The sequence below is a fragment of the Triturus cristatus genome, chromosome 10, assembly GCF_964204655.1.
Source record: "Triturus cristatus chromosome 10, aTriCri1.1, whole genome shotgun sequence".
Lineage (NCBI taxonomy): Eukaryota > Metazoa > Chordata > Amphibia > Caudata > Salamandridae > Triturus > Triturus cristatus.
In genome coordinates this window covers 49,794,115-49,818,324 of record NC_140593.1, presented here as the reverse complement: position 1 = coordinate 49,818,324, position 24,210 = coordinate 49,794,115, and the positions used below count along the sequence as shown (strand labels likewise).

At 47.8% G+C, this 24,210-nt stretch overlaps 1 protein-coding gene across 5 annotated transcripts in view; it reads left to right on the top strand.

The window, feature by feature from the left end:
* The window catches only part of LOC146788808 (SLAIN motif-containing protein-like), a 418,592-nt gene that overhangs the window by 332,938 nt on the left and 61,444 nt on the right, over positions 1 to 24,210 (top strand). For all 5 annotated transcript variants that reach the window (XM_085630383.1, XM_085630385.1, XM_085630381.1 and 2 more), the window contains one exon: positions 17,353 to 17,493. In XM_085630383.1, coding sequence (XP_085486509.1) covers positions 17,353 to 17,493 — 141 coding nt within the window. The remainder of the gene's footprint in view (positions 1 to 17,352; positions 17,494 to 24,210) is intronic.

Here is a 24,210-nt window from a genome sequence, read left to right as displayed (position 1 = left end):
CGGGCACCGATGCTGCAGCACTCAACATCCTTCGTGGGTGTTGGACTTGGCCCTTTTTCCCTGAATTTTTTCGTTTTTGAATGCATGTTAGATCAAACAACCAGTGGTTAGGTGCAGGTGTTCCCTTCTCCCAAGATGGCTGCCACAGGCCCCTGCTACTGCAGAGTGGTCTTTCTAGTAGCACCCTAGCTGCCAGGAGCTGGCTGGAACCCCACAACAATGTTGCGACACCAGCCCGCCGTTTTTGTCCCATAGGTAGAATGGGGAAGCTCCTGGAATGTGCTGGAACCTTCTAGAAGGGAGGTGGGGTTTTTACTTTTGCTGCCTTGGATAGAGGTCACCTGACCTAGGGCTACTTTACAGAGGGAGGGAACTTTTTCTAGTCAATTGGCCAGTTGGGGTAAAGCAGACCTGGAGGATCCACGCAGGAGTTTTAGGCGGTAGGGCCTAGCCAGGGACTTATGCCTCTGAAAGTGACAGGACTTAGGTACTGCCTTTTAAGTCAGTGAGGGATCCTGTACAGCCCACTGATCTAGCCCAGTGATGGTAGAACCCAGGGGCCATCTGCTAAGCTTGACTAGGAAGGAACTAGTCACCAACTCAATCCTGAGCCCCAAGGAACAGAACCCCCCAAGGGCGCCAGTGACATCTGCGCCGCAAGAACTGAATGCTGAAACTTTACGCAAGAACTGAATGCTGAAACTTTATGCCAGAACTGAATGCTGAAACCGATTGCTGAAACTGCATGACAAAACTGAATGCTGAAACTTCACGTTACGATTGAATGCTGGACTGCTGGGGATCAACCAGGTACTAGCGCTGTGACCCCTGCGCTCCCCGACCTGGCCTGGGATCCCCTGCGTCAGTCCCCTGTCGAGCGCTGAGCTTGCAGCCCTCCCGCTTAATTTGTCGACCCCCCCCCCACCCCCTGGCGTGGGGACCTGAAGCGTGCTCACCGCCGCGGCCCGGAGGCCTGAAGTGTGCGCCCTCATTGAGTCGGGGCCCGCGGAGAAGCCCAGGCCCCGTCGCTGCCGTTGCAGCTGCTGTCGGAGGCGTGAGGGGCTGTGACCTGTCCCCCGGCTGCTGAGCGCCTTGAGTGCGGGGCCCGGAGACGTGACGGACGCCGCCGCAGTGAAGCTTCCCCCCCAGGACGCCGAGATCGAGGTAACCCCCGGGGGCTGGGAGGTAGCGTGGCCGTGTGGAGGCCTGGGACTCACCCCCCTGCTCCCCGGGAGGCTGGTGGAAGACCCGGTGCGCCCCCTGTCGATCGGGAGCGGCACCGCACTCCGAGACTCTGGTTCCCCTCTGTGGGATCCCCCCTGACATCGGAGACTCTGATTCCCCTCCGTGGGATTGCCCCCCCCCCCTTGCTGATAGACTGCCGCGTAAAAGGGGACCAAGTGCCTACGGCCTGATTACGAGTAGCGCTGTATTCCTAAGCTCTGCTAACCAATGCTTAATATTTGATTATTACGAGTAGCGCTGTATTCCTAAGCTCTGCTCACCAATGCTTAATGTTTGATTATTACGAGTAGCGCTGTGTTCCTGAGCTCTGCTCTGAAGTGCCCCATGCTGGATTATTACGAATAGCGCTGTGTTCGTAAGTTCTGCTCTGAAGTGCTTAGTGCCTGGGTATTCCGAGGAGCGCTGTGTCCTCAAAGTCCGCGCTTAAGCGCTAGTAGTCTTCCAGGTGTGGCGCTACATTTTCCAGCACTATTTCAAGCGCTGATAATCACTAGATACCGCGCAAGGTACCCCCGGCAGGTTGAAACGCTAGTGGTGGGAGGGGCGCGGCGCGCTGGTTAACCGCTGTGTTTACCGCTCCCTCAGGTTCGCCAGGTATTACCAATGGAACTATGATGAATCTGACGCTAATGTATTCAGGTACTGCCTATTGCATCATAATGAATTGCTGGTGAATCTAATGCTAACTTATTCAGGTACTGCCTATGGCACCATAATGAAATGCTGGTGATTCTACTGTCAATGTATTCAAGTAATGCTCCTTGCCATCTCATGAACTGCATTTGCATTGAACTGCTTAGATAAACTTGTTTGATTTTCACTGAACCTACGGTGTGGCGTCCATTATTGTGTGCGTTTCCTGCTTCAGGGGATGTGTGTGTTGTATGGTCGCTTTACACTTAAGCATTCGGGTGCCCACCCGCTCGTGTCATGTTACCCCCTTAGGGCTTGGTGACCACAGGTCTTACAGTGGGACAGCTCGAATCCAGCTCCTGGTCATCCTCGACGCCTCCTGGTCCTCGTGGCTGAAGAGTCAAGCTTCACCTCCTTCACCTGAAATCACCCGACATCGGTGGGCATCTGCTCATCGCCTTCCTGGTCACTGGCAAGTGACCCAGACTCTGTCCTCTCTGCTTTCAGGTTCTTCTTATTTTCAATCCAGGCTTGGATCTCTTCGGACACTTCGCATCTTTACAGCAGCAGCCCTTCTTCGCCAGCTCCCATTGAAATCGACGACGTGACCCGACACCAAAAGACACCTAGGCACCCAGCTTCCCTGGGTGAGGTAACACAAGTACTCCGGTGCTCCCGTGGGTGCTAGCCCTAGAACTTCCTAAGTCCAAAAGTGTTTGGTCCTGACTCATTTCTAAGTGTCCCTGATCTTTAAAAATCTAACCAAGACTTTCCCCATAGAAGCTAACGGGAGCTTGCGGCTATGTTCACACACTGCACACGGCCCCCGTGGGTCCCCTGTGTCACTACCTTGCGTGGTTCCTTGGGGTCCCAGTGATTCTACCGGCTCTAGGCCTTGTGTCTAGTTAAGTCGTGTTTCTTGTACCACTATCTTAGTATATGGTTTGGCTCGCCCCTAGTGCCTGACGTGTATTTGTGCTATTTTACTGTGATTATTGAAGTGTAACGTGTGTGTTTTGACCTCTAGTCTCATAAAGAGACTAGGAGGGTGTGTTTAGTTATAAATACATATATTTTATATATATACCTGGTGTGGTTATCTTTCATTTAGTGACTCAATAGATTATAGACTGGTAAAACCAGCTGCTTTACGTTCCTTCAAGAACTCACTATGATGGCTTTCAATAAAGGTTGTCTTTAACCTATAACCAATAAGGGGTTGTTTGGACTGATACAGGGTGCCCACTAGAACTAGTGGACAGCATATATCAGGCCAACTTCTCACACCCTGCATCCTACATGCACCCCAAGAGACTTCCGAGTAGTCTGGACTACCAAAAACCCGACACCGGAAAGCACCACTAAATCTGTGTCTCCTTGCCCGAGTTGAAGTAGGCCAACAGTGGCAGCGTGATCCCTGACCCTCCAGACACACAGCCCACCTTGGCTTTGCCCACAGTGGACTCTCCGACTCTGCCTGCAGCCTCTTTGTGCCACTCCCTCTACCGCGAGTGTCTCCGGTTGTGAAATCCGACGCCTCAAGACACCTCTGCCCCAGGCCACCCAGGCCTGATAGTAGAGGACCTAAAGTGTCCCCACGTCCCGAGTATTGTGAGACCTGAGCCCCTTTTTTGGTTCGGCGGGGACTGGTCGTCCAGTTCCAGCCTGCAGCGACTTTGTGACCTGACAGATCCCCTTAGACTTGCACAGTACACCAGACACTGTATAGCACCTCTGCACTTGGCCTCCCCAGTGCTGCCAGAGGGGACCTGTTGGTGCTGCCTTGGACCTTGCCCCATACTCACCTTAAGTCCAGAAGATTGGTCCCGTAAGTCGCTATGAAGAACCTGAATGCAGTATGTCTTTTCTCCATAGGATAACATTCCCGCTTCAGAAATTGCACTGTTGCTTTTTAAAAACGTAACGTTTCTAACTCAAAACGTACTTACCTGATTTTTGATGATCTTGTTTCCATAACTTGTATATGGCTAAGTGTTATTTTTATTAATGGGTGTGGATCTCCTTATTGCGTTGTGTACTATTTGCCTGTATGTAAACAGCAGATGTCTAACAGTTCTCTCTGATAAGCCTAATGCTGCCGACCACACTACCCCCTAGAAGAGATTGGGATTGCTGGAGGAAGCCCCTGTCCACTTATAAGGGGAACCTGTACTCTTTGCACAGTATACCTCTTTTTGGTATACTACATAAAGGGCCTTCTTCCTACACTCCCCCAGTTCCTTTTTCACCGGCATGCTGCTTCTTGATGTCTGCTCTGTTGCTTCTTCTCCCTGATCTGTGCCCTCAGTGTTGCTCTCTCCCACCCATGCTTCTGAAAATGCGTTTGCACCCTTTTTTGTATGTCGATCCAACTTAGATTGGCAAATTTAAAAAAGAAAAAGCTGCATCCTAGGCATTATTGGGGATGATGGTATGCAGACTTTGTGCCACATTTATTATGCCGGCAGACATTTTGCCTTCTGCTCTTAATTAAACAGTGCTGAAGATGCAGATGGCTAAATGCTCAGGGGCAGGTGGAGAGGGCAGCAGGGGCTCAGAAGAAAGGAGAATCGCCCTGTGTTAGACCTGTCAGCCCTAGGGTGGTCTCCCCCTCCATTTTTGATCGTGCCTCATTTTTTTCACCCTCATTTTTATGTTGGACTTTGGTCTCCGGGCGCCTTTTCATTGCCAACTAGTGTTAAGGTGCAGGTGCTCCCTTCTCCCAAGATGGCTGCCACAGGCCCCTGCTACTGCGGAGTGGTCTTCATTAGTAGCACCCTAGCTGCCAGGAGCTGGCTGGAACCCCACAACAATGTTGCGACACCAGCCCGCCTTTTTTGTCCCATAGGTAGAATGGGGAAGCTCCTGGAATGTGCTGGAACCTTCTAGAAGGGAGGTGTGGTTTTTACTTCTGCCGCCTTGGAGAGAGGTCACCTGACCTAGGGATACATAAGTGAGGGAGGGAACATTTTCTAGTCAGTTGGCCAGTGGGGTAAGGCAGAGCTGGAGAATCCACGCAGGAGTTTTAGGCGGTAGGGCCTAGCCAGGGACTTATGCCTCTGAGAGTGACAGGATTAGGTGCTGCCTCTTAAGTGAGTGAGGGATCCTGTAAAGCCCACTGATCTTGCCCAGCAGTAGGAGGACCCAGGGAACCTCTGCCCAGCCTGACTAGGAAGGACCTAGTCGCCAACTCAATCCCTACCCCCCCCGGAACAGAACCCCCCAAGGGCGCCAGAGACATCTGCGCCATCGAGACTTCATATAGCAACTGATTGTAGAAACTGAATGCTGAACCCTCATGACACGACCGCATGCTGAAACTGAATGCTGAGACTTCGTGTCAAAACCTGAACACGGAAACCAGATGCCAAGCTGATTGTGGAATTGCTGGGGATCGACCAGGTATTAGCGCTGTGACCCCTGCGCTCCCTGACCTGGCCGGAGACCCCCTGCATCAATCCCCTTGAACGCGGAACACTCCGGCTTAATTTGACCCCCCCCCCTTGGCACGGGGACCAGAGCGCGCTCACCGCCGCGGCCCGGAAGCCTGAAGTGTGCCCCCTCATCGTGTCGAGGCCCGCGGAGAAGCCCGGGGCCCTGTCGCTGCCGTCGCAGCTGCTGGAGGAGGTGCGTGAGGCCGTGGCCTGCCCCCGTTGCGGATGAATCGACTGCGGAGTCCAGAGCTGGGTTGGACGCCTCAAGACGTCGAGATCAAGGTAAGCCGGGAGGCTTGGGACGGACCCCGGTGCGCCCCCTACAGACCGGGAGCGGCACTGCACCCTGAGACCCTGGTTCCCCTCCCCCCCCCCCCCCGTGCACCCAAGACTTTGACACCCCTCCGAGGGATTGCCCCCCTTCATCCAAGACTATCGCGTAGCAGTGGTCCGCATACTTGAGGCTTGCTTATTACGAGTAGCGTTGTGCCCCACGAACTGCACAGAAGTACTTGAGGCTTGCTTATCGCGAGGAGCGTTGTGCCCCACGAACCGCACAGAAGTGCCGGATGCTTGCCTATTACGAGTGGCGCTGTGTTGGTAGGCTTTGCTCTAATGTGTTCACTGATCCATTATTACGAGTAACGCTGTGTTGGTAGGCTTTGCTCTAAAATGTTCAATGCTTAATCATTACGAGTAACGCTGTGTCCGTAGGCTCTGCTCACCAGGATTTACGGGGCAATTATCACGAGTAGCGCTGGGTTCTAGAGCGCTGTTCCAGATCGTATCAGGTACTCCCTACAGCACTGTTATGGTTGATGGGTGCAACAAATGCTAATCGCTAATGAACTGCATTGACATCTAATGAATTGCATTTACAATCTACTGAACTGCATTTACGTGTAACTGCGTAGATAAACTTGAGTTGTTTACATAAACCCTACAGTGTGGCGTCCCTTATTGTGTGCGTTCCCTGCTGAAATTGATGGTCCTGCCTTGCAGATTCCGCAAGTTCTTCTCCACCTCTGACAGTTGGCTGAACGTCTTTGAATGGCACCTCGGCTTGTCCCATCACTGTAGCCTTCCTGAGTTGAGCTTGCAATGACAGGCTACTGATAAGGGCATCAGTGACAGGGATGAAGCTGAGATGCCTTTGGACATTTCCTTTGCCAGGAACTGCCTGGACGATGAAACAGTGGGTTTCTGTTCAAGTTTTAGGGCACTCTGGGTTTCTTTCACTGAATTGCTCCTTAGGAGTTAGATCCTGCTTGTGTGTGGGAGCGTAGAAGAGTTTTGACACTTTAGAAAATCTCCTTGTTTTATTTTCCTAACAGTAAGCGGGTGCATTTAACTTTCCCATGGACCGCTTTCACTTGATGGAATGGATGAGTGCATTAGACAGTCACAAGAGTCTAAAGATGCGTCGCTGTCACACACCGGTCCTCCTCCTGCTACATACTGACTGATAACCCACAGCTTTTTGTGCTTTCAAGATATCGCTGCCCTTAATGTTTGTGGAATCCTCTCCTGAAGGTTTCACAGAGGTTACATCTTGGCGTCTGATGTGGGATGGTGAGAGAGCAACAGATGTCGAGGGCTCTACGTCACTTTTATTTCACCCTTATATTTAACTACAGTGGCGGCTTCCAAAGCACAGCTGCCCCTTAGCTATTAACATATTGAACAGTATAATCAAAGGGTCAAGCGTAGCAGGGGATCTGAATGTCTTTATTTCATAAGATATTTGGGGCCAGATGTACAAAGCCCTTTGCAAACAGACCCTGTGATTCAAAAATCACGAGGTTTGTGACCTCCAAAGGGCTTTTCACAATATACAGAAGCCCTTTTGTGAGACAAAGTATTTTCTCACACGTAAAATGGCTTTTGCAACCCTTTTCAAAACACACAGTAGATTTTTGTGATGTGGAAAGCGGTGAATCAATGTTTTGTGATCGCAGTCTGGTTGAAAACTGATTTACAAAGGAGACTGCTGTTGCTGTGGAACCACTGCCTTCTTCCCTTGACTTCTTCCCAACAGTAAACATTTTGTTTTTGTAAAGAAAAGAAAAGCAGCACCTGTCCCTTCAAAAGACTAAAGTTCCCATTTGGGAATGCAAAAGTTGGGTCGGAGGCCCGCTGCCTCCTGCAGGTCTAAATTCCTGCATCCAACCAATCATAGGCGGTCGTAAATTACAACATTGCTAAATGTTCATTACGCAGATTTTTGGGACCCCCCACCGGTGAATGGACAATTTGCAATGCTATTTATCAGTACATAGGTCACTTTACAAAAGCCTGGTTTGTGAATTGGAACAACACATTTAGCCGTAAATTCCTATTAAAGACCATAAACAAACATCATATGTATAGTATCTCTTTCCATGCTCACCGTTCTCCCATACCTAATTGCTAAGTTTGAATGAAACTAAAAACGGGCAAGCTTGTATTCCTCTCTTAGGCCAAACATTGGCCATACTCCTTGAAGAGCTACCTGGATCAAGTTGATTATCACTTTCTGTGGAGTGGAAGACCAAGTGAGATGTTAAACACACACCAACATAGCTGTAGATAGTATTGTACCAAATGTCCGCCATCTCCAAATGGCGTATTAGTGCTGTCTGTAGAGTGGAAGGCCAAGTGAGATGTTCGACACACTGACATAGCTGTATCTAGGACTGTACCAAATGTCAGCCATCTTCAAATGGTTTACTAGCACTTTCTGTGGAGTGGAAAGCCGAGTGTGGTGTTCAGCACATGGTGTAGTTGTAGCAAATGTCTGCTTTCTCCAACTTGTAAGCAGCATCCTTTGTGCCCATGAGTACGTAACTATTACTACATTTTAGGAAATAATTTAGGTAAAGATTAGGGGACATTTGCAGAAAGAAAGTTATATTTGTGAAAATGCCCATCTTAGTGTCTTGCATTACTCCTATGAAGGTGAAAATCGGTTCTTCTACTTTTATTAACTCTATATTTTAGGGTGATACAACAACACAAAAGCAGTCCACGACACCATGAAGAACATATGGTTTTAACACAGAATATGCACTCGGGGGATAGTTTAGCATTGAACCACACATACAGAAGAAGGGGTATTCCATTTCTACACCTAGTTACATAGAAGGAAATCCTGAGCCCCATGAATAGTGTCGAAGGCACAATAGATCTGCCCCGATGGAAAATGGACCAAACTTAGCAGATGCATATGTGTGACCTATACGACGACTACTGGTTCGCAGAGGTAAAGTGTACAGAGTTCTAAAGTCGGCAAAAATAAATGGTTCTACAAAAGTGAACCATCCAGGGTGACCACGCAGAAAAGGCGGATTTCCTACAAGGGCATCGTAAAGGAAGATCTAGACATGCTGCGTACTCAGGCAGCAGAAGAAGCTGTTTGCAGTAGTAAACGCCTTCTTTAATCCCCCTGCTTGGCGATGTTCTCGAATGGTAAAATACAAAACCTGCTCTATGTTAAATCCACTGCATACGTGGCTGTGCCTTCTATTTATACAGCACCTCAGAAGACCGTAGCCTTTTGCCGGTCACCCTTTAATCCAGCATCAAGAGGAGAAATTGAAGACTTTTTACTGAGCACAAAAGTTTAATATCCAGGAAGCTAGTTCCAGAAATTGCTGACGCAATTTTGAAGCTATATAACATCTCAATGACTAAAGGGCATGTTACTAAAACACGCAAAATACGTTTCTTTAAAAAAATAAATTGTAGATTAGTGTGTGAGGAGGCTGGCAATTACCGATGGGTATCACTGATCTTTGATGCCTTAGGCAAAGTCCTAGAAAAAGCTGTTCCATGACGCATGCCCATGTACTTGCAGAATTTTATGCTTCAGGATCATTGGCAGCTCGCACTGCGCTCCAGGAGGAGGGCTGGGGTAGAGGATTATAGGGACATTCTACCTCTTTGGTGCCTTCAACCTGACAGGCCATGCCTTCCTACTTCAGCGACTGCAGGACATTGGGTTATCTGGCATCTCCTGGCAGTGGTCTTTCTCTTTTGGCAAGGGTCGAAAACAGTGTGTTAAACTCCGAGTTTAATCTGGATGAAAGCTCCTCCGCCCTGAGATTACCTCAAGGATTCCCACTCTTCCCTTTGCTCTTTTATACTTATGACTGTCCTCTTTCTCAGATAACACAATGCTTTGGCTGCAAAGTTAAAGATACACGCCTATGACTCCAAGTTCATCCTTTGCTTAGTCGGTGCCCGGGACCTCTGGTCCTTCTCCAGAATTGGACACTGACCAGTCCGTAATGGATGGGACACTCCTACCTTACTTTGAATCTCAGTAAGACTTGGATCTTATTCTTCTGTAATTGCTAAGAGTGGTGGAGTCTGTCTGACTGTCCCGCATGGGGTCCCCTCAAACACCTCAAACAAAGGTGAGTTCTCTGGATCTTATACCCAGATTTCTCTTTAAAGCACAAATCAACGCAGAACACACCACACATTCCGATCTTCGTCTATAGAGACGGGCACTACTTCCTGCCTAGACATCAGTTTGTGCAGGGTGTAGCTGCACATGTGTGCTTTCTAGCATGGACTCCTGCAGCAGCCTATATATACAAAAGGCCTTGGAAAACTTCAGGGGAGCTAATATACTGCGGTCTATCTCCTTACCATCTAAAGGAAGCCGATCATGTTTAATGCATTAAGCATTCTGTTCACCAGCCCTGCCTGCTCCATCGTTAATGGAGGCTTACCCTGGGCTGCTCCTTGAACTCAGTCTCCATTACTTCTATTAATCTCTCGATAAAGGGCTATTTTGGGTGTTGTAATCTGGCTGTTACTACTGTCCTCTCGGACTGCTATCTGTTTAGTGTTCTTCCTGCTACAGCAGTCACTACCCAAGGTTCACAGCCCTGTCTTGTACCTTTAAAACCAGGGGTTCAGGTGATGCAAGAGAGTTTAGAGTGGGAAGGGTGCAAAAACAGCACTGTTAATTACCTCCCCTCGCCTAGCAGTGGTCCAAAAATCACACCTACCCTCAACGACTGCACTTAAGGGGTGATAAGGTAAAATCCGCTGTTTGCTAATCACCCGGATTTTACAAATCCAATATGTTCTAACCACTACTCTCTGAGCGTGCTTCTTCATAGACTAAAAATAAGGCTTCCTTTTCCTCACCCCCTTCCAAGGCCTACACATCACTGATTGCAACTCAAGTGTTTGGGAAGTTCACCCTCTTAGTGAAATTGTAACAGGCTGCTTATCAGTGCCTTAGGTAAAGGTAAGGTGGGAGTTTGCCAACCTTGAGTCACTCTGACCTCTTTAGTGATGTGGATGAAGACTGTCTATTGTGCTGATTTTTATAGATATAGATATATATATATATATATATATATATATATATATATATATATATATATATATATATATATATATATATATATATCCCATGGTGGGCGGGACTTTCGATATTTAAAGCAGGTGTGCTGCAATAGTGGCTGTTACGTGACTTTGAAATTTGTCTGTGAGCAAGGACTAGTGAGTCCGAAACCGGTCAGACCATCCAGGATTTGAGGCAAAGTCGTTTGCTGTCTTCACTGCTGACCTCAATAAAGAGTGGAATACCTACCCGTGAGTGCGTTTTCTCTGCAAGGGCAACCTTTTTCTTTGGATATATATATGTGTTTATGTGTGTGTATGTGTGTGTATGTATGTGTATGTATATGTATGTATATGTATGTATAGAGATATATATATATATATGGAGGTATCTATATGTGTGTGTGTATACATGTGTGTGTATATACATATGTTAAGGCATATGAACTGCAGATTACACACTTTTGCATAGATCACCATCTTGTGTTGGGCCTGGATGTTTGCAGTTGTTTTTCCTCTTGGAAAGTCTTTGGAAGTCACGAGGTCGGTGACTCCTCCTTTGGATCGTATTGCGCATGGGCTTCGGCTCCATCCTCAGATTGTTTTTTTCCGCCATTGGGCTCGGATGTGATCTTCGCGCTCCGGTTCCGAACAGGTTTCCAGTTCAATCGACGCGCAATCCTCACCCCAATTTGCGGTATTGTTTCGATCGCGATCTCCACACTCGGCGCGGCTCTCATCGATCAAGACCTTCGATTCCAGTCGTCGACGCCAGCCTTCGGGCCTACCCAAGCTCCGGTCCTGGCTCATGGAAAGGACTCCCTTAAAGAAGTGCCCTCGATGTGGGTCCAAAATCCCCCACACCAATCTCCACGAAGTATGTAATCTCTGCCTCTCCCCTGAACACGAGGCTCGAGACTGTCTGGCGTGCAAGTCCTTCCGGTCCCAGAAAACTATTCGAGACTGAAGAGCAAGAAGAACCATGGCACACTCGTCGACGGCGATTCCAGATGACATCTTCGGAGAGGGCGTCGACGCTCCAGAAGAACACCACACCGACGAGGGCCTAGTCAGCTCCTCCGAAGCCGACGATTCAGATATGGAGGACATCACTCCGGCACAGAGGGTCGTGAGTACCATGCCTCTTCCGTTTCCCTACTATGCCTCTTCCGTTTCCCTACTATGCCTCTTCCGTTTCCCTACTATGCCTCTTCCGTTTCCCTACTATGCCTCTTCCGGTTCCCTGCTATGCCTCTTCCGGTTCCCTACATTGCCTCTTCCGGTTCCCTACATTGCCTCTTCCGGTTCCCTACATTCCCTCTTCCGTTTCCCTACATTCCCCCCTTCCGTTTCCCAACATGGAATTGTTCATGAATGGTGGAAGAGGCATGGTAGGGAAACGGAAGAGGCATAGTAGGGAAACCTCTCGCTGGCCTGCTGCATGTAAAATTCCTAAACCAGGAAGAGATTAGTGACCTGGCCTCCCAAAAAGATTTTCATAAAAGTCAGCCTGCTCCCTACTGTTGGAAGTTTGGAATGGAATCATTTTTAGGTCTCGCCTAGGCAGCGCTTGCGCGGTCTCTTTGAGACGTGCTGTATTCAGGATATGTGGATAAAGCTCCACTTACTTCCCACCCATCTTTTTAATTGGCTCCTGTCCCTGTCCTCTGTAAATGGTGGCTTTTCTTTGGTCATTAGGCTTTGTAGTCCCTCCTTAGTACCGCCTTGTCTCTTATTGTAACCTCCCATAAGAACACCCCTGTTACATGTGTTGTTACACCCTAGGTTTGAATTGCAGCCTCCAGGCACTACTTTCTTAAAGGCCTTCAGACAGGACACTCACTTAGTCCTAAACTAGATTGGCAATGATCACTTTACTCGCTAGCTCATCTCACATTTATATTAGACCTTCTATACATTTCCATTCATCAGTTCCACATAGAATACAACCTAATCTGAAAGCTACTAATTGTATACATGGACATAGATATTTTAATGTACTCGTGGTACTGTCTTGCTTGCAATGCATTATGGGCAGGGTGGACTTACCATATCTTCAAAGTTTATGATGCTCACTAGGGACCTCTAGGCGCAGCTTGTGTTACTGCACCTAGACCAGCAGTGCTGGTGCCTTGCCCACTAGGGACATCTAGGCGCAGCTTGCTGTACTGCACCTACCACATCTCATTTATATTAGACCTTCTATAAATTTCCCGTCATCAGCTCCACAGAGAGTACAACCTAATCTGGAATTAAAATAATTATTTTGTCACATTTCAAAGCGACTAATTGTATTTGTACTTTGTCGTTGCTTATGAGAAGCAAGGCTGGCATTAACTGCGCCTCTTTTACTGCCAGCCTTGCTGTTCATAAGCAAGGACTATGAGCACAAAGTGCGTGTTTAGGCACCGCTTGCAGGTTTTCAAAACACATAAATAAGACGTTGTCATTTACAATGGCAATAGCTCAAATTCTCGAAATGCGAGACCTATTGCATTGCAAATGCTTGTTTTAAGAATGTAGTTATTTACCGATTTAAAGCACATCAGGAAGGAGACTTACCTTTTTAAATATATCATCAATTTTAAGGCTTTTGTTTTATTTTTTTATTTTATAGAATTATTTGTTTCTTTTGCTGGATATTAACATATACAAAAAGATGGACTTTTATCCCTAATGCCCCAGTGTATTCCGAAACAACTGAAGAGCACGCCTTCAGGTCACTGTGGTCATATTACTAAGGGCAGTATGTGAAAGCTGGGGTGGAGTTCTGGGTTTTCTCTGTTGGGGTAATTTTCTGTTCCCAGGAAGCAAAACGGGCCACTCTGCTGATTGTCTGGTGGGCTGCACACAGCTCCATATGTGGCTATCAGGATAAGATAGGTTAAGGGGGCGGGGAAGAGGTGGCCAGTTGTCAGATTTTATTCAACAGATCCTAACAAGATCACAGGTGAGACTGCATGTGTTACCTAACCCAATTCCGAATTCTTGGTCAAGGAATCAGTTGCCTTCCCAAACCTCTTTGACTCCTTCAAGGCAGTGTGGACCAGCAATCCAGGACTAGCTCCTAAGACAATGCATGAATGTTCAGAATAGAAAGTGTCTGTCGGGGAGGGAGGCAGGAATGCTGTAGGGAGGGCATAAAATATGTGGCGTTTTTCTGCAGATAACCTCCTAGGAATTGTGTGTCTGGAATGTAGTGGTGACTGGGAATAAGGGCTCCCAAAGTCATGGGATCAAGGAGTTATTGCTGGTTCACCCTCTGTCACAGTTGTCGATGATCTAAGCAAATTCCTCTGATAGTAGAAGGGCTAGCAGCGTCCTCCTCACAGATTCATACACCAGGCTTTGCGCTTGTCCTCTTGAGTCCGACCGCTCCTTATGTTTCTCAGACCGTATTGATCGTGGTCCAGAGACTCCAGTGCCCTAGATTTGTCTGCAGTCATGGTGCCAAACAACAACTTCGGAAGTCATGAACCTTGTCCTCCTGCTGATGCTGCAGGGACCATCTTTCCAGGCATTTTCTCAATGGAGCATTTGGGAGCGGCAGCCCAAAATTAATCTAAAGAAAGTGGATTTCAAGAGCGATTATTCAGATTCCTGGTGGAGTTTGTCCTATTTCCAGACTGTTTGACGCACAGAATAAAAGAGGAGGCAGAGATGGCCTCCGAGCTGTGACATTAGGTAGTGGTGGGCCAGAAGTCTCAAGCAAAGACATTCCTGTCAGTGAACATGTATTCAGAATAACAGACATTCTGAAGATTGACCGTACTACAGACCTAGAAATAGAAGACTCTGGCATCCATCAAAGGACATGCTATAAAATGATCATCCGGTTAAAAACTTCAGAAAGGTTTAAGTGAAAGGAGGCCCGGTAAAAACGGCAAAATGCTCTCTACAATAGCAGCATGCAAGGACATTACAACAGTCCAAAGCCATGTTATAAGCGCTTAGTTAATGAAACACAAAGGAATACGAACTCTACACTGCAGGATCTTCAGCAGCTACGCCTGCAAATTCAGATACTGACAAGAATACTAGAACTGTTTAGAATGGCACAGGTTTACTGGATCAGCAGTGTGCTTCAGAAGATCTGTCTCCAAGTGCAGGAGTAGGGGAGAGAATCCTTGCATGCCAACAAGTCATACAGCTGTCTGCGTGAAGCTCCAGCAGCTTGTCCTGGTCAGATTCCCACCACTAGCCCCAGCTGATGGGGCAGAGTTAGGGAGTCGAAGGAGTTAACAGAGGCTGCAGCAAGACCCCTCCAGCTGTGTAGGTTCCTGGTTGTGAAGATCGTGCTGGCTCAATCATGGTCATTCTCCCAAGTAAGGGGTGGGGAGGAGAATTAACTGAACCCAGAGCAAGTCATGCAAGGAACAGGCAGGCACCAGTTACTGTTCTGGTCAATCCTTGGTTCTTTGGCAGGGCTCCGGCCTGAAAGGATGTCGGTAGATTGCCCTGAGCCTGTCCAGTTGTGCTAGAGAATTTGCAGGGGGGAATAGCTAGACGAGGCGTGGCCCTCGGACATAAGCAACATGGCGGAGAACCTCCATCTTGTGCTATTACACTTGTGTTCTCGAAGATGACAACCTCCTAACACAGGGTTCTCCAAAGTCGGTCCTGGAGGGCCGGATCCATGCCAGAGTTTTAGCATACCCACATTTAAATAAACGGAATTATCTTAAAAATTTGGCAAAGATCGGCCCTTAAGGACTGACTTTGGAGAACCTTGTCCTAACAGATGGACTCGAAACCAATCACGTACTTGAAGGGTTAATTGATGGTAGACTATCTTCCAGTGATACATGTCACTTCGCCATATAATCATTTCTGCTAGCAGTCCGATGCTACCACAACCTGCTGAGGGTTGGCTGTAGTCACTCCTACTATGTGTGCAGGTACACTTTGTGTCGTCGCATCCAACAAAGCCTTGTGCTTTCCTGGGGGAACTACAAAACATGCCGCACCCTCTGTAGACTCCCTCACTGTCAAGTCCATTGTAGGAAAACATGACCAGTCAGAAAAAGTCAAACAAAGTTAGGGTGACACTTGAATTGCGAAGATTTTAGGACCCACGACTATAGGATTATAGGTCCCCAGGTGAAGGCAAGAGACCTTTCAGGGACAAAATCGAGAGAACTGCAGGGCTGATGCAGCCTCAACTGATGGCTTTGGACTTTAGTCTACAAATGAGTCTATTTCTGCTCCCGCCTTCCAAGGCTTATAGTCCACAGGAGGCGAGTATCACTATCCTTCTGTACGCAGAGCTGTGTTGTGGTATATGTACCAGACCTAAAGAGGGTTCAGTGGTTACTGCTGTGGTACTGACTGGGACACTGGTTATCCACCAGGGACGGCTTAGTACCTCCTCCTTCCTCAGACCCTGCTTCTATGAAACTTTACAGCAGGCCACAGCCTCATCTTATTGCCACACATTCTCAACGTTTCCTTAGTTTCAGTCCTAGAGCCCGCTGGGGAAGCTCTGTCCCAGTCCTCCCTGCCTTCAATGTTTCCTGATGTCCTCGCTCTCTTGGTTCTCTCATTTAGAGGTGTTTTTTTTTTTTCCAAGTCGTACAAGCCACATATGCTAGACAGAGGCCAGCTCACAATGACTAGAGTCCAAGACAGCAAGGGTGAGCAAAATAAAAGGAATATATTGCCATATTGTACAGTAGAAAAATGCCAGTGGCAGAATCAAAGTCCAACCCCTCTTTCTTCGCCTGCTCTGACCAGCAGTCAGCGCTCCGAAGCTTGCTGCATGCAAAGCACTTGTTGGCGCTGACCGTGTCCTTTGTAATGGGGCGACTGCATTACTGCAACATGCTATACAGACATTTTCCCAAAAATCCGAAAGTTGAGACCTACATAATAAGCAGCCAGGCTAGCATTTACAAAAAATAATAGAAATAAATGTGTCAAAATGAGCTGTTTTTTGGTACTTGATACTTCTGGGCTGTAGGTGCGGGTCTGGTGCATCAGGAACAGAGGGGTATGGAGCAGGGCAGCTTGCAAAGCTTGGCCTCTCACTACACTCGACCATGTTGCTAACCATTCCCCAACCAAAGTTCAGGTTGCTAAACATAGAGGCAACCTCCAAAGCTATCTCTCTTGCTCCACCCAGACCTGTGGTCGCAAATCAAACCTCTCATTCTAAGGAAAGTGCTGTCATTCTTAAAGACTGCATGAAAGAAGATCTGGAGGAGCAATGATTGAGGTTGTGGAAAGCGAAGGTTCTAACCAGGGCAGTGCATGAAAGTGAGCCAGACTCTCTGCTACCACCATCCCTCGTCCTCTTTTCATCTGGCTCCCGCGCCCAATAGGGCCTGATGTTTCCGAAATTAGACTTATTTTGCATTCTTTAAAAAATCGAAATTACAATTGTGTTATCTTCAATGAACTAGTGGGGGCGTGGCTCTTATGTCTCCTAACCCACTTACTCCCATAGTTCCAGATACAACTGGGGACGCTAATTACAGTGGTTACTAATGGTAACCAGTTCCGTGCCATGCCTAAAATCTGGTTTCAGGTTTTTATGTCTGCTCACAGTGTCCATCTATAATTTCATGCATCCCCGAGTTCCCCTCTCCTCTTTAACTTCACACTTATACAAGTTGAATTGTTGCTGTTTTTCAGAATGAGTTGCCGAACACTTTTAATGCTGCTTGCTTTGTAATGGCCTTCTCCGTTTCTCTCCCAGGTTACTTGAGCATCCACTCAACGATGAGCTCCCAGTCCTCCGTCGACAGCGAGCTGAGTACCTCAGATGACTCCATCTCCATGGGATACAAGCTGCAGGACCTGACCGATGTGCAGGTCATGGCGCGCCTACAGGAAGAAAGTAGGTAGTAGGTACAGCGCCGCTTGACACGTTGTTTGTGGGAGGCCATGACCTTAGTTGTAGCATATCCATGCAGCTCTCTTCTAGTAGTATGTATGTATGTATGTATATATGTATGTATGTATATATGTGTATATATATATATAATATTATAAAAGCCACAGATTGCCCCAATTGAGGATATCACACATGAAGAGGTAGCGCACACAGCTACCGGCAGCAGGGTTCTCAGCCAGCCCTCCAGTTCTCAAAGCGTGACTGCCATACGCGTTTCGAGGATACTCTCCTCTTGATCACTGGCTCATTCCAATTAGGCAGGGAAAAACAGATTTGAGTGGAAACATCTTTTTATTTGAATGTGTAGACCCGCCCATGTGGGTGTAAGCAAAACAGGGCATCATGGTCTTTGTAGTACAGCCCATCGTCGCTGAGTCAAGATCCCATACAAAACCCGGTTGGGTACCGTTCTCCCACAAGGAATGTTCACTGAATTAATGTCTATCCCAGTGGGCATGAGGACCGAAGAGGCCGCTTCCAACTCTGCCTTCCTTGTGGGAGAACGGTACCCAACCGGGTTTTGTATGGGATCTTGACTCAGCGACGATGGGCTGTACTACAAAGACCATGATGCTCTGTTTTGCTTACGCCCACATGGGCGGGTCTACACATTCAACTAAAAGGTGTTTCCACTTGTATTAGCGGCTGGTGTGGCCGCGAGGATGTCCTGCCGCTGCTGCGGTTCCTTGACGCTCGGAATTGACGAGCGCTGTTTGGGAATGAAGGGGGCCTAGCTGCTGGATTGACATTGGCATTGGGATGATAATATAGTTCCACAACAAGATAATGATAATGATGATCCCCCACAGGAGCCAGGTCCATGGACAGACTATAATACAGATCCTGACTTAACAGACCCAGATCTTTATCCCTCTAAGCCATCCCCACCAGACGATAATGTAGGTTTTGCCCAACTAATCAATAGGGCCGCAACATATCACAGAGTAAATTTACACTCCGACCCTGTAGTGGAGGGTTTTCTCTTAGAAACTTTTGCTCAGCCACAAAAAAACCTCACCCCACCAATGTTAAAAGGTCTAATTAAACACGCACCAGAAGTGTTTAAAGACCCTGTTAGGACTAGGGTTCTTAACCCAAGGATAGACAAAACATAAAAAACAGCTCCCAGTGACACCATATACATTAAGGGTCAGCTTCCTTTAGATTCCCTGGTGGTAGCTAATGCACGTAAAAGGGCCAACTCTCAGGGTTCAGGTGACACCCTGCCCCCGGATAAAGAATCCAAATTATTAGACACATCAGGCAAACGTATCTCGTCTCAGGCTGCAAACTATTGGAAAATAGCCAACACACAAGCTCTCTTGGCAAGGTATTATCGAGCTCACTATGATGAGCTGGAGGAGCTCATTCAGCACCTACCAGAGCAATACAAAGACGAGGCCAATGACCTCATACAGGAAGGCAAGTTAATCACGAACACATCAATCAAATGTGCTCTAGACTCAGCGGACACTGCGTCCTGCGCAGTCAATACTAGCGTATTGTTACGCAGGCATGCTTGGCTCAGGATATCTGGATTTAAACAAGAGGTGCAAACCAGAATCCTTAATCAGCCCTTCGACCAAGAGCCCTGCAGTGGACACCTCTTTAGAGAAGATGAAGAAGGACACGGACACTGCCAAGTCTATGGGAGCCTTGCAGTTATCTTCTTCTAGAGGCTCCTTTCGATGCTCCTTTTATAGGGCTGCCTCCAAAACCAACACACCAGAGCACCCGTCCTCATCCTACAAAAGCCACAATCGGAGCTCCTTTTCCAAAGGATACTTTAGGGGAGGTTACAGAGGTAACAACAACAAGGGCAGAGGCCGGGGTAATAACACCCGCAGCTCCCCTACCACCAAGCAGTGACTTCCCTGCGCTTCCCCTTGACCATTCCACACATGTCGGGGGACGCCTTTTACAGTTCCTACCTGTCTGGAATTCCATCACTACAGACAGGTGGGTAAGACAAATTATCTAGTATGGTTACTGCCTGGAACTCTCCACCCTGTGTATAAAGGACGCCTACTTTCATATTCCTATTCACCCCTCTCACAGAAAGTATCTCAGGTTCATGGTGGACGGACAACATTATCAGTTCAAAGTACTTCCATTTGGAGTAACCATGGCACCCAGAGTCTTCACCAAATGCCTCGCAGTGGTAGTAGCTCTTTTAAGAAGGCAACACATCCATGTGTTCCCTTATCTGGACGACTGGCTCATAAAAGCCAAATCTCACAACAGTTGTGAACAGCACACACACAAAACTATCCATCTGCTGCACGACTTAGGTTTCACATTAAACCACGACAAGTCTCACCTTCAACCATCCAACATACAACAGTATCTAGGGGCTACTCTAGACACCTCGAAAGCTCTAGCATACCCCAATCCAAGCAGGATTCACCCCATGCAGGCTCTATTATTACAATTTCGGCCTCAACACGCGTTGCCAGCTCGAGTGTTTATGCAGTTAATTGGGATGATGGCCTCTTGCATCCTCATCGTCCCTTATGCAAGACTCCAGATGCGTCCCTTGCAGGAATGCTTTGTGTAGGAGTAGGATCTGCTTCACATGTTTACCCCCACTTTTTGCTGGTGTGTCACTGTTTTTCGACTTTGGTGTGGCTGGGACCCTGCTATTCAGGGCCCCAGCCTAGCTGCTTCCTCTATAAATTGATTGGACGTACTTTAGGTACACCACAGATGTACCAAACATCAAACAGGCTTCATTCAATGCGACAAATGCAAGGCCTGCAAGGTGGGCCAGAACATGAAGGAAGTGGTAGAATTCAGAGGAAGATCCTTCCCCATCAATGAACAGATAACATGTAATTCTACATAAACAGTGTAAATGATCGTCTGCATGTGTGGCCTACGATACATAGGCAGTACAATCTGCCCGCACAGAAAAAGAATCTTGGAACATCTAAGAGCGATTACTAATCGAGATATGAATTATCGAGATATGAATTATGCAATCTCCAAACATATCCATACAATGCACAATACAAAGTGGCAAAATATCAAGTACTTTGGCATTGCGAGTGTACCACCCAATGAAAGAGGAGGACATCCAACACTCAAGCTGAGAAGACTGGAATCCCGCAGACTCCGTGCGGTCTCAACCGGGATGAAGAATTATATATCCATTTATAAATATCCTCATCATGAATCAAACATCAGCTACAATTGGCCATCATCACATGAATAAAAGTATGCATACCATAGGCATTCCATTTGTGATATCAATTGAACTATGACAACATGAGCAATTATGGTGTGCTTAGATTATAACCATCAAGGCTATTACTTTGACTATATTCGCTAAATCATTTAGGAGCGTGACAAACACTAAGAGAAAAAATACAGTGAATAATAAAGGAAGAATAAGTGGATGATGTGGAATGGGTACTAATCCCGTAAAAACATAAAAGGAGTAAAATCTGTATGTTGATAAGCCATTTCATACATACCAAGGAGAAAATGCAAGCAACTATACAGTTTGAGACGTGTATGTAACTAAGAAACTGTGTATTCACAAACAAGCTTCAGAACTCAAAGTCCCATAATGCCTCATAATGGGCTAACATGGACCTATTATAAAAAGAGATACAAACAAAGGACTCGCGATACCGTGATCAAGGCCATTTCTTGGCTGAAACGGTGGCGGTAGTGGTGAAAATTACGCTTTTTTAATAAAAGCTAATTGTTGGAGATTCGTGGAATGCGGAAATCTTTTTTGATGAGAACACACACACCCCACACACACACCAACCCCTCACACCAACCCCTCACACACACCACACACCAACCCCTCACACACACACCAACCCCTCACACACACACCAACCCCTCACACACACACCAACCCCTCACACACACACCAACCCCTCACACACACACACCAACCCCTCACACACACACCAACCCCTCACACACACCACACACACCAACCACACACACCAACCACACACACACACCAACCACACACACACACCAACCACACACACACACCAACCACACACCAACCACACACCAACCACACACCAACCACACACCAACCACACACCAACCACACACCAACCACACACCAACCACACACCAACCACACACACACCAACCACACACACCACACACACATACACACCAACCACACACACACACACCGAACCACCCCGACCTTTGGTATCCCTTTGTACACACCTCCACCTCTCTTCGTTTCTGCGAGGTCTGGTCCTTTATCCCTGGTTTTCGGGGCGCAGTTGGGTGCCTTGTACTCACGCTTGCCATTGTTCTGCACAGCGGTGTTTTTCTTACCACGTTTATAGTGCACTTCGTGCCTTTTCCTGCATATTCAACACTGGGAATTCCTGGGGTGACCTCCGCTTCTGGATGCTATTTCCTTGGGGGTCTTGTCTGTCCCATTCATGTACTGCACAGTCCCTCTCTTCTGTGGGGGTGCATTTCCCGTCCGTGTCGGAGGTGGTGGTCTGGAGATCTGATGTTAGTCTCAACAACTATGTGTGTTCTAATTCACGGTTCCTATAGGCGCCTTCGGTGCCTTGGATGCCACACCCTTCGGATGTGTCTTTTTCCTTTGGATGTTAACCTAATCGGTGTCTGGTCTGCCTGCGGGACAGCTCCTCTGATGAAGGTCGCCCCAGGTGTTGCGCCCTGCGACTGTCGTCCGTGGGTGCGTTCTCCCCTTGGCCTTCAAACTGCCTTGTTGGGCAGTCCCATACTTGTCTTAGCTGCACCACTTTGTGGTCCCTGTAGCGGTCTGCTATGTTCATGCTCTCGTTTTGGTCCGCCTGGGTGTTCTTCAGCGTGGTGCTCTCCGCCCCGGTCGACTTCGTGTGACTGAGTGTGCACTTGGCGTGTCTTATGTTCCCGCATGTACTTCTGAGATGTTCCTCAGTTCCTGCCTCTTGCCCTTCGCTTCCTGGATGCTGCCTGTCTGGCCTCCCTTGCAAGGGCTCGCCTGGTAGGCTCTGGTTCCGTTCCTCCATATTGCCCTCTAGCTTTCGTGGTGCCAAATTAGTGCGCCATTGAGCTCTGGGAGTAGTTCCTCGTTATGAACTCTCTTCAGTTCTCGGATATCGCTTAGTGCCGTTTCTACATCTCATGCTCACACGGGTATGGTCTCGCGCCATTTTAGCAGTCTTGTAATACTTTGCCTCCCGTTGGATTTTGCTCTGTGAGCTGCTTGGGTTGCTGACTGGCTGCACCGCCACAGCTTTCCCCATAGTCCGTCACTGTGTGGCCGGCTCAGTGCTATCCGGCACTTTCTATTGTTCTGTCGCAGACCCACCTGCCCCCTTGGGGTATGGCTCTGGCATCTATTCTAAGTTAAGGAATCTGTGGCTAGATGTCTCAATCAGATGTACGAGTTACTTCCCTTCGGTAACGATGTATCTGGTAGAGATGGTGTCTAGCCGCAGATTCCTTAACGTTCACCCATCCATCCCGTTCTGTGAGGACCTTGCCAGGTGGGCTTCTCTACTTTGCTTTTTTTCAGTTGGCACTGGTCTTCATCCAAGGTGCTCAAATTGGTGCGACCATTTGAAGAATTGCCATATGCAACGCCTCCCTCCAGGTGGCTTTTCTTCCTGTAAGTGGTGTTTATTGCTTTGTCTTCACCGGTAGATTCTTCTTCCCTTTATCTGCATTCCTCCACTCTGGTCCTTCCAGTGTGTGGTCTTCTCCTGTTGTTTTTCTCCCTCCCGCCTCCTCCATCGACCTAGAGCTCTTATCCCCCCTACAGTCGTCTTCTTTGAGGTCTGCTGGGCTGAGCTTTGGCCTTCCATTTCTATAGGGGAAGTGCCGTTCTTGTACTGCCTTCTCGCAGAAGATTGTTGTTCTTCCTGTGCTCCACCCTTGTAGCGGACACAGTTCTACGTTGTAATTAGTCTACATTTTGTTGGTCGAGATATTCTTCCCTTGTTCCTCAGCCACTGGGAGGGGGGGACGACATCAGGGAGGGGGTCGCATGGCGCCATCCCCCGGCACGCAGAGGTGCTGCTACAAAAGATTTTCCGGATCCAGTCTGACGCCTTGGGATAATTCTAAGTTAAGGAATCTGTGGCTAGACAACGTCTCTACCAGATACATCGTTACCGAAGGTAAATAACTCGTACTTCAAGTCCACAACATGCCACTACACAATACATTTCCACATAAGCAACTCCATAACACAAAATCACACTACGTGATTCCACTATGGTTAATAACGACTATCCACATAATTCCAAAGCACTCCGTACCACATATTTCCACTACACAACTCGACACTACACCATACAATCCCACACCACATAATTCCAAAACCATTCCAAAACAACAAATCTCTAACTCGCACTTCCACCAACTCTATCCTCTCTCCCGACACACCCACTGCCCCTCTCATCTCTCCCTCACACTGCCACTACCCCTCTCATCTCGCAGTTCCACTGCCCCCTCTCTCCTGATGTTTCCCCATGCCTCAACTTATAGCCGCAGTCTGTTCCCTCCTGATATTACCCCCATGCCTCGTCTTATAACCGCAGTCTGTTCCCTCCAGAATTGCCCCCCATGCTTCGCCTTATAGCCGCAGTCTGTTCTCTCCTCATATTACCCCCCCATGCCTCGCCTTATAGCCGCAGTCTTTTCTCTCCTGAT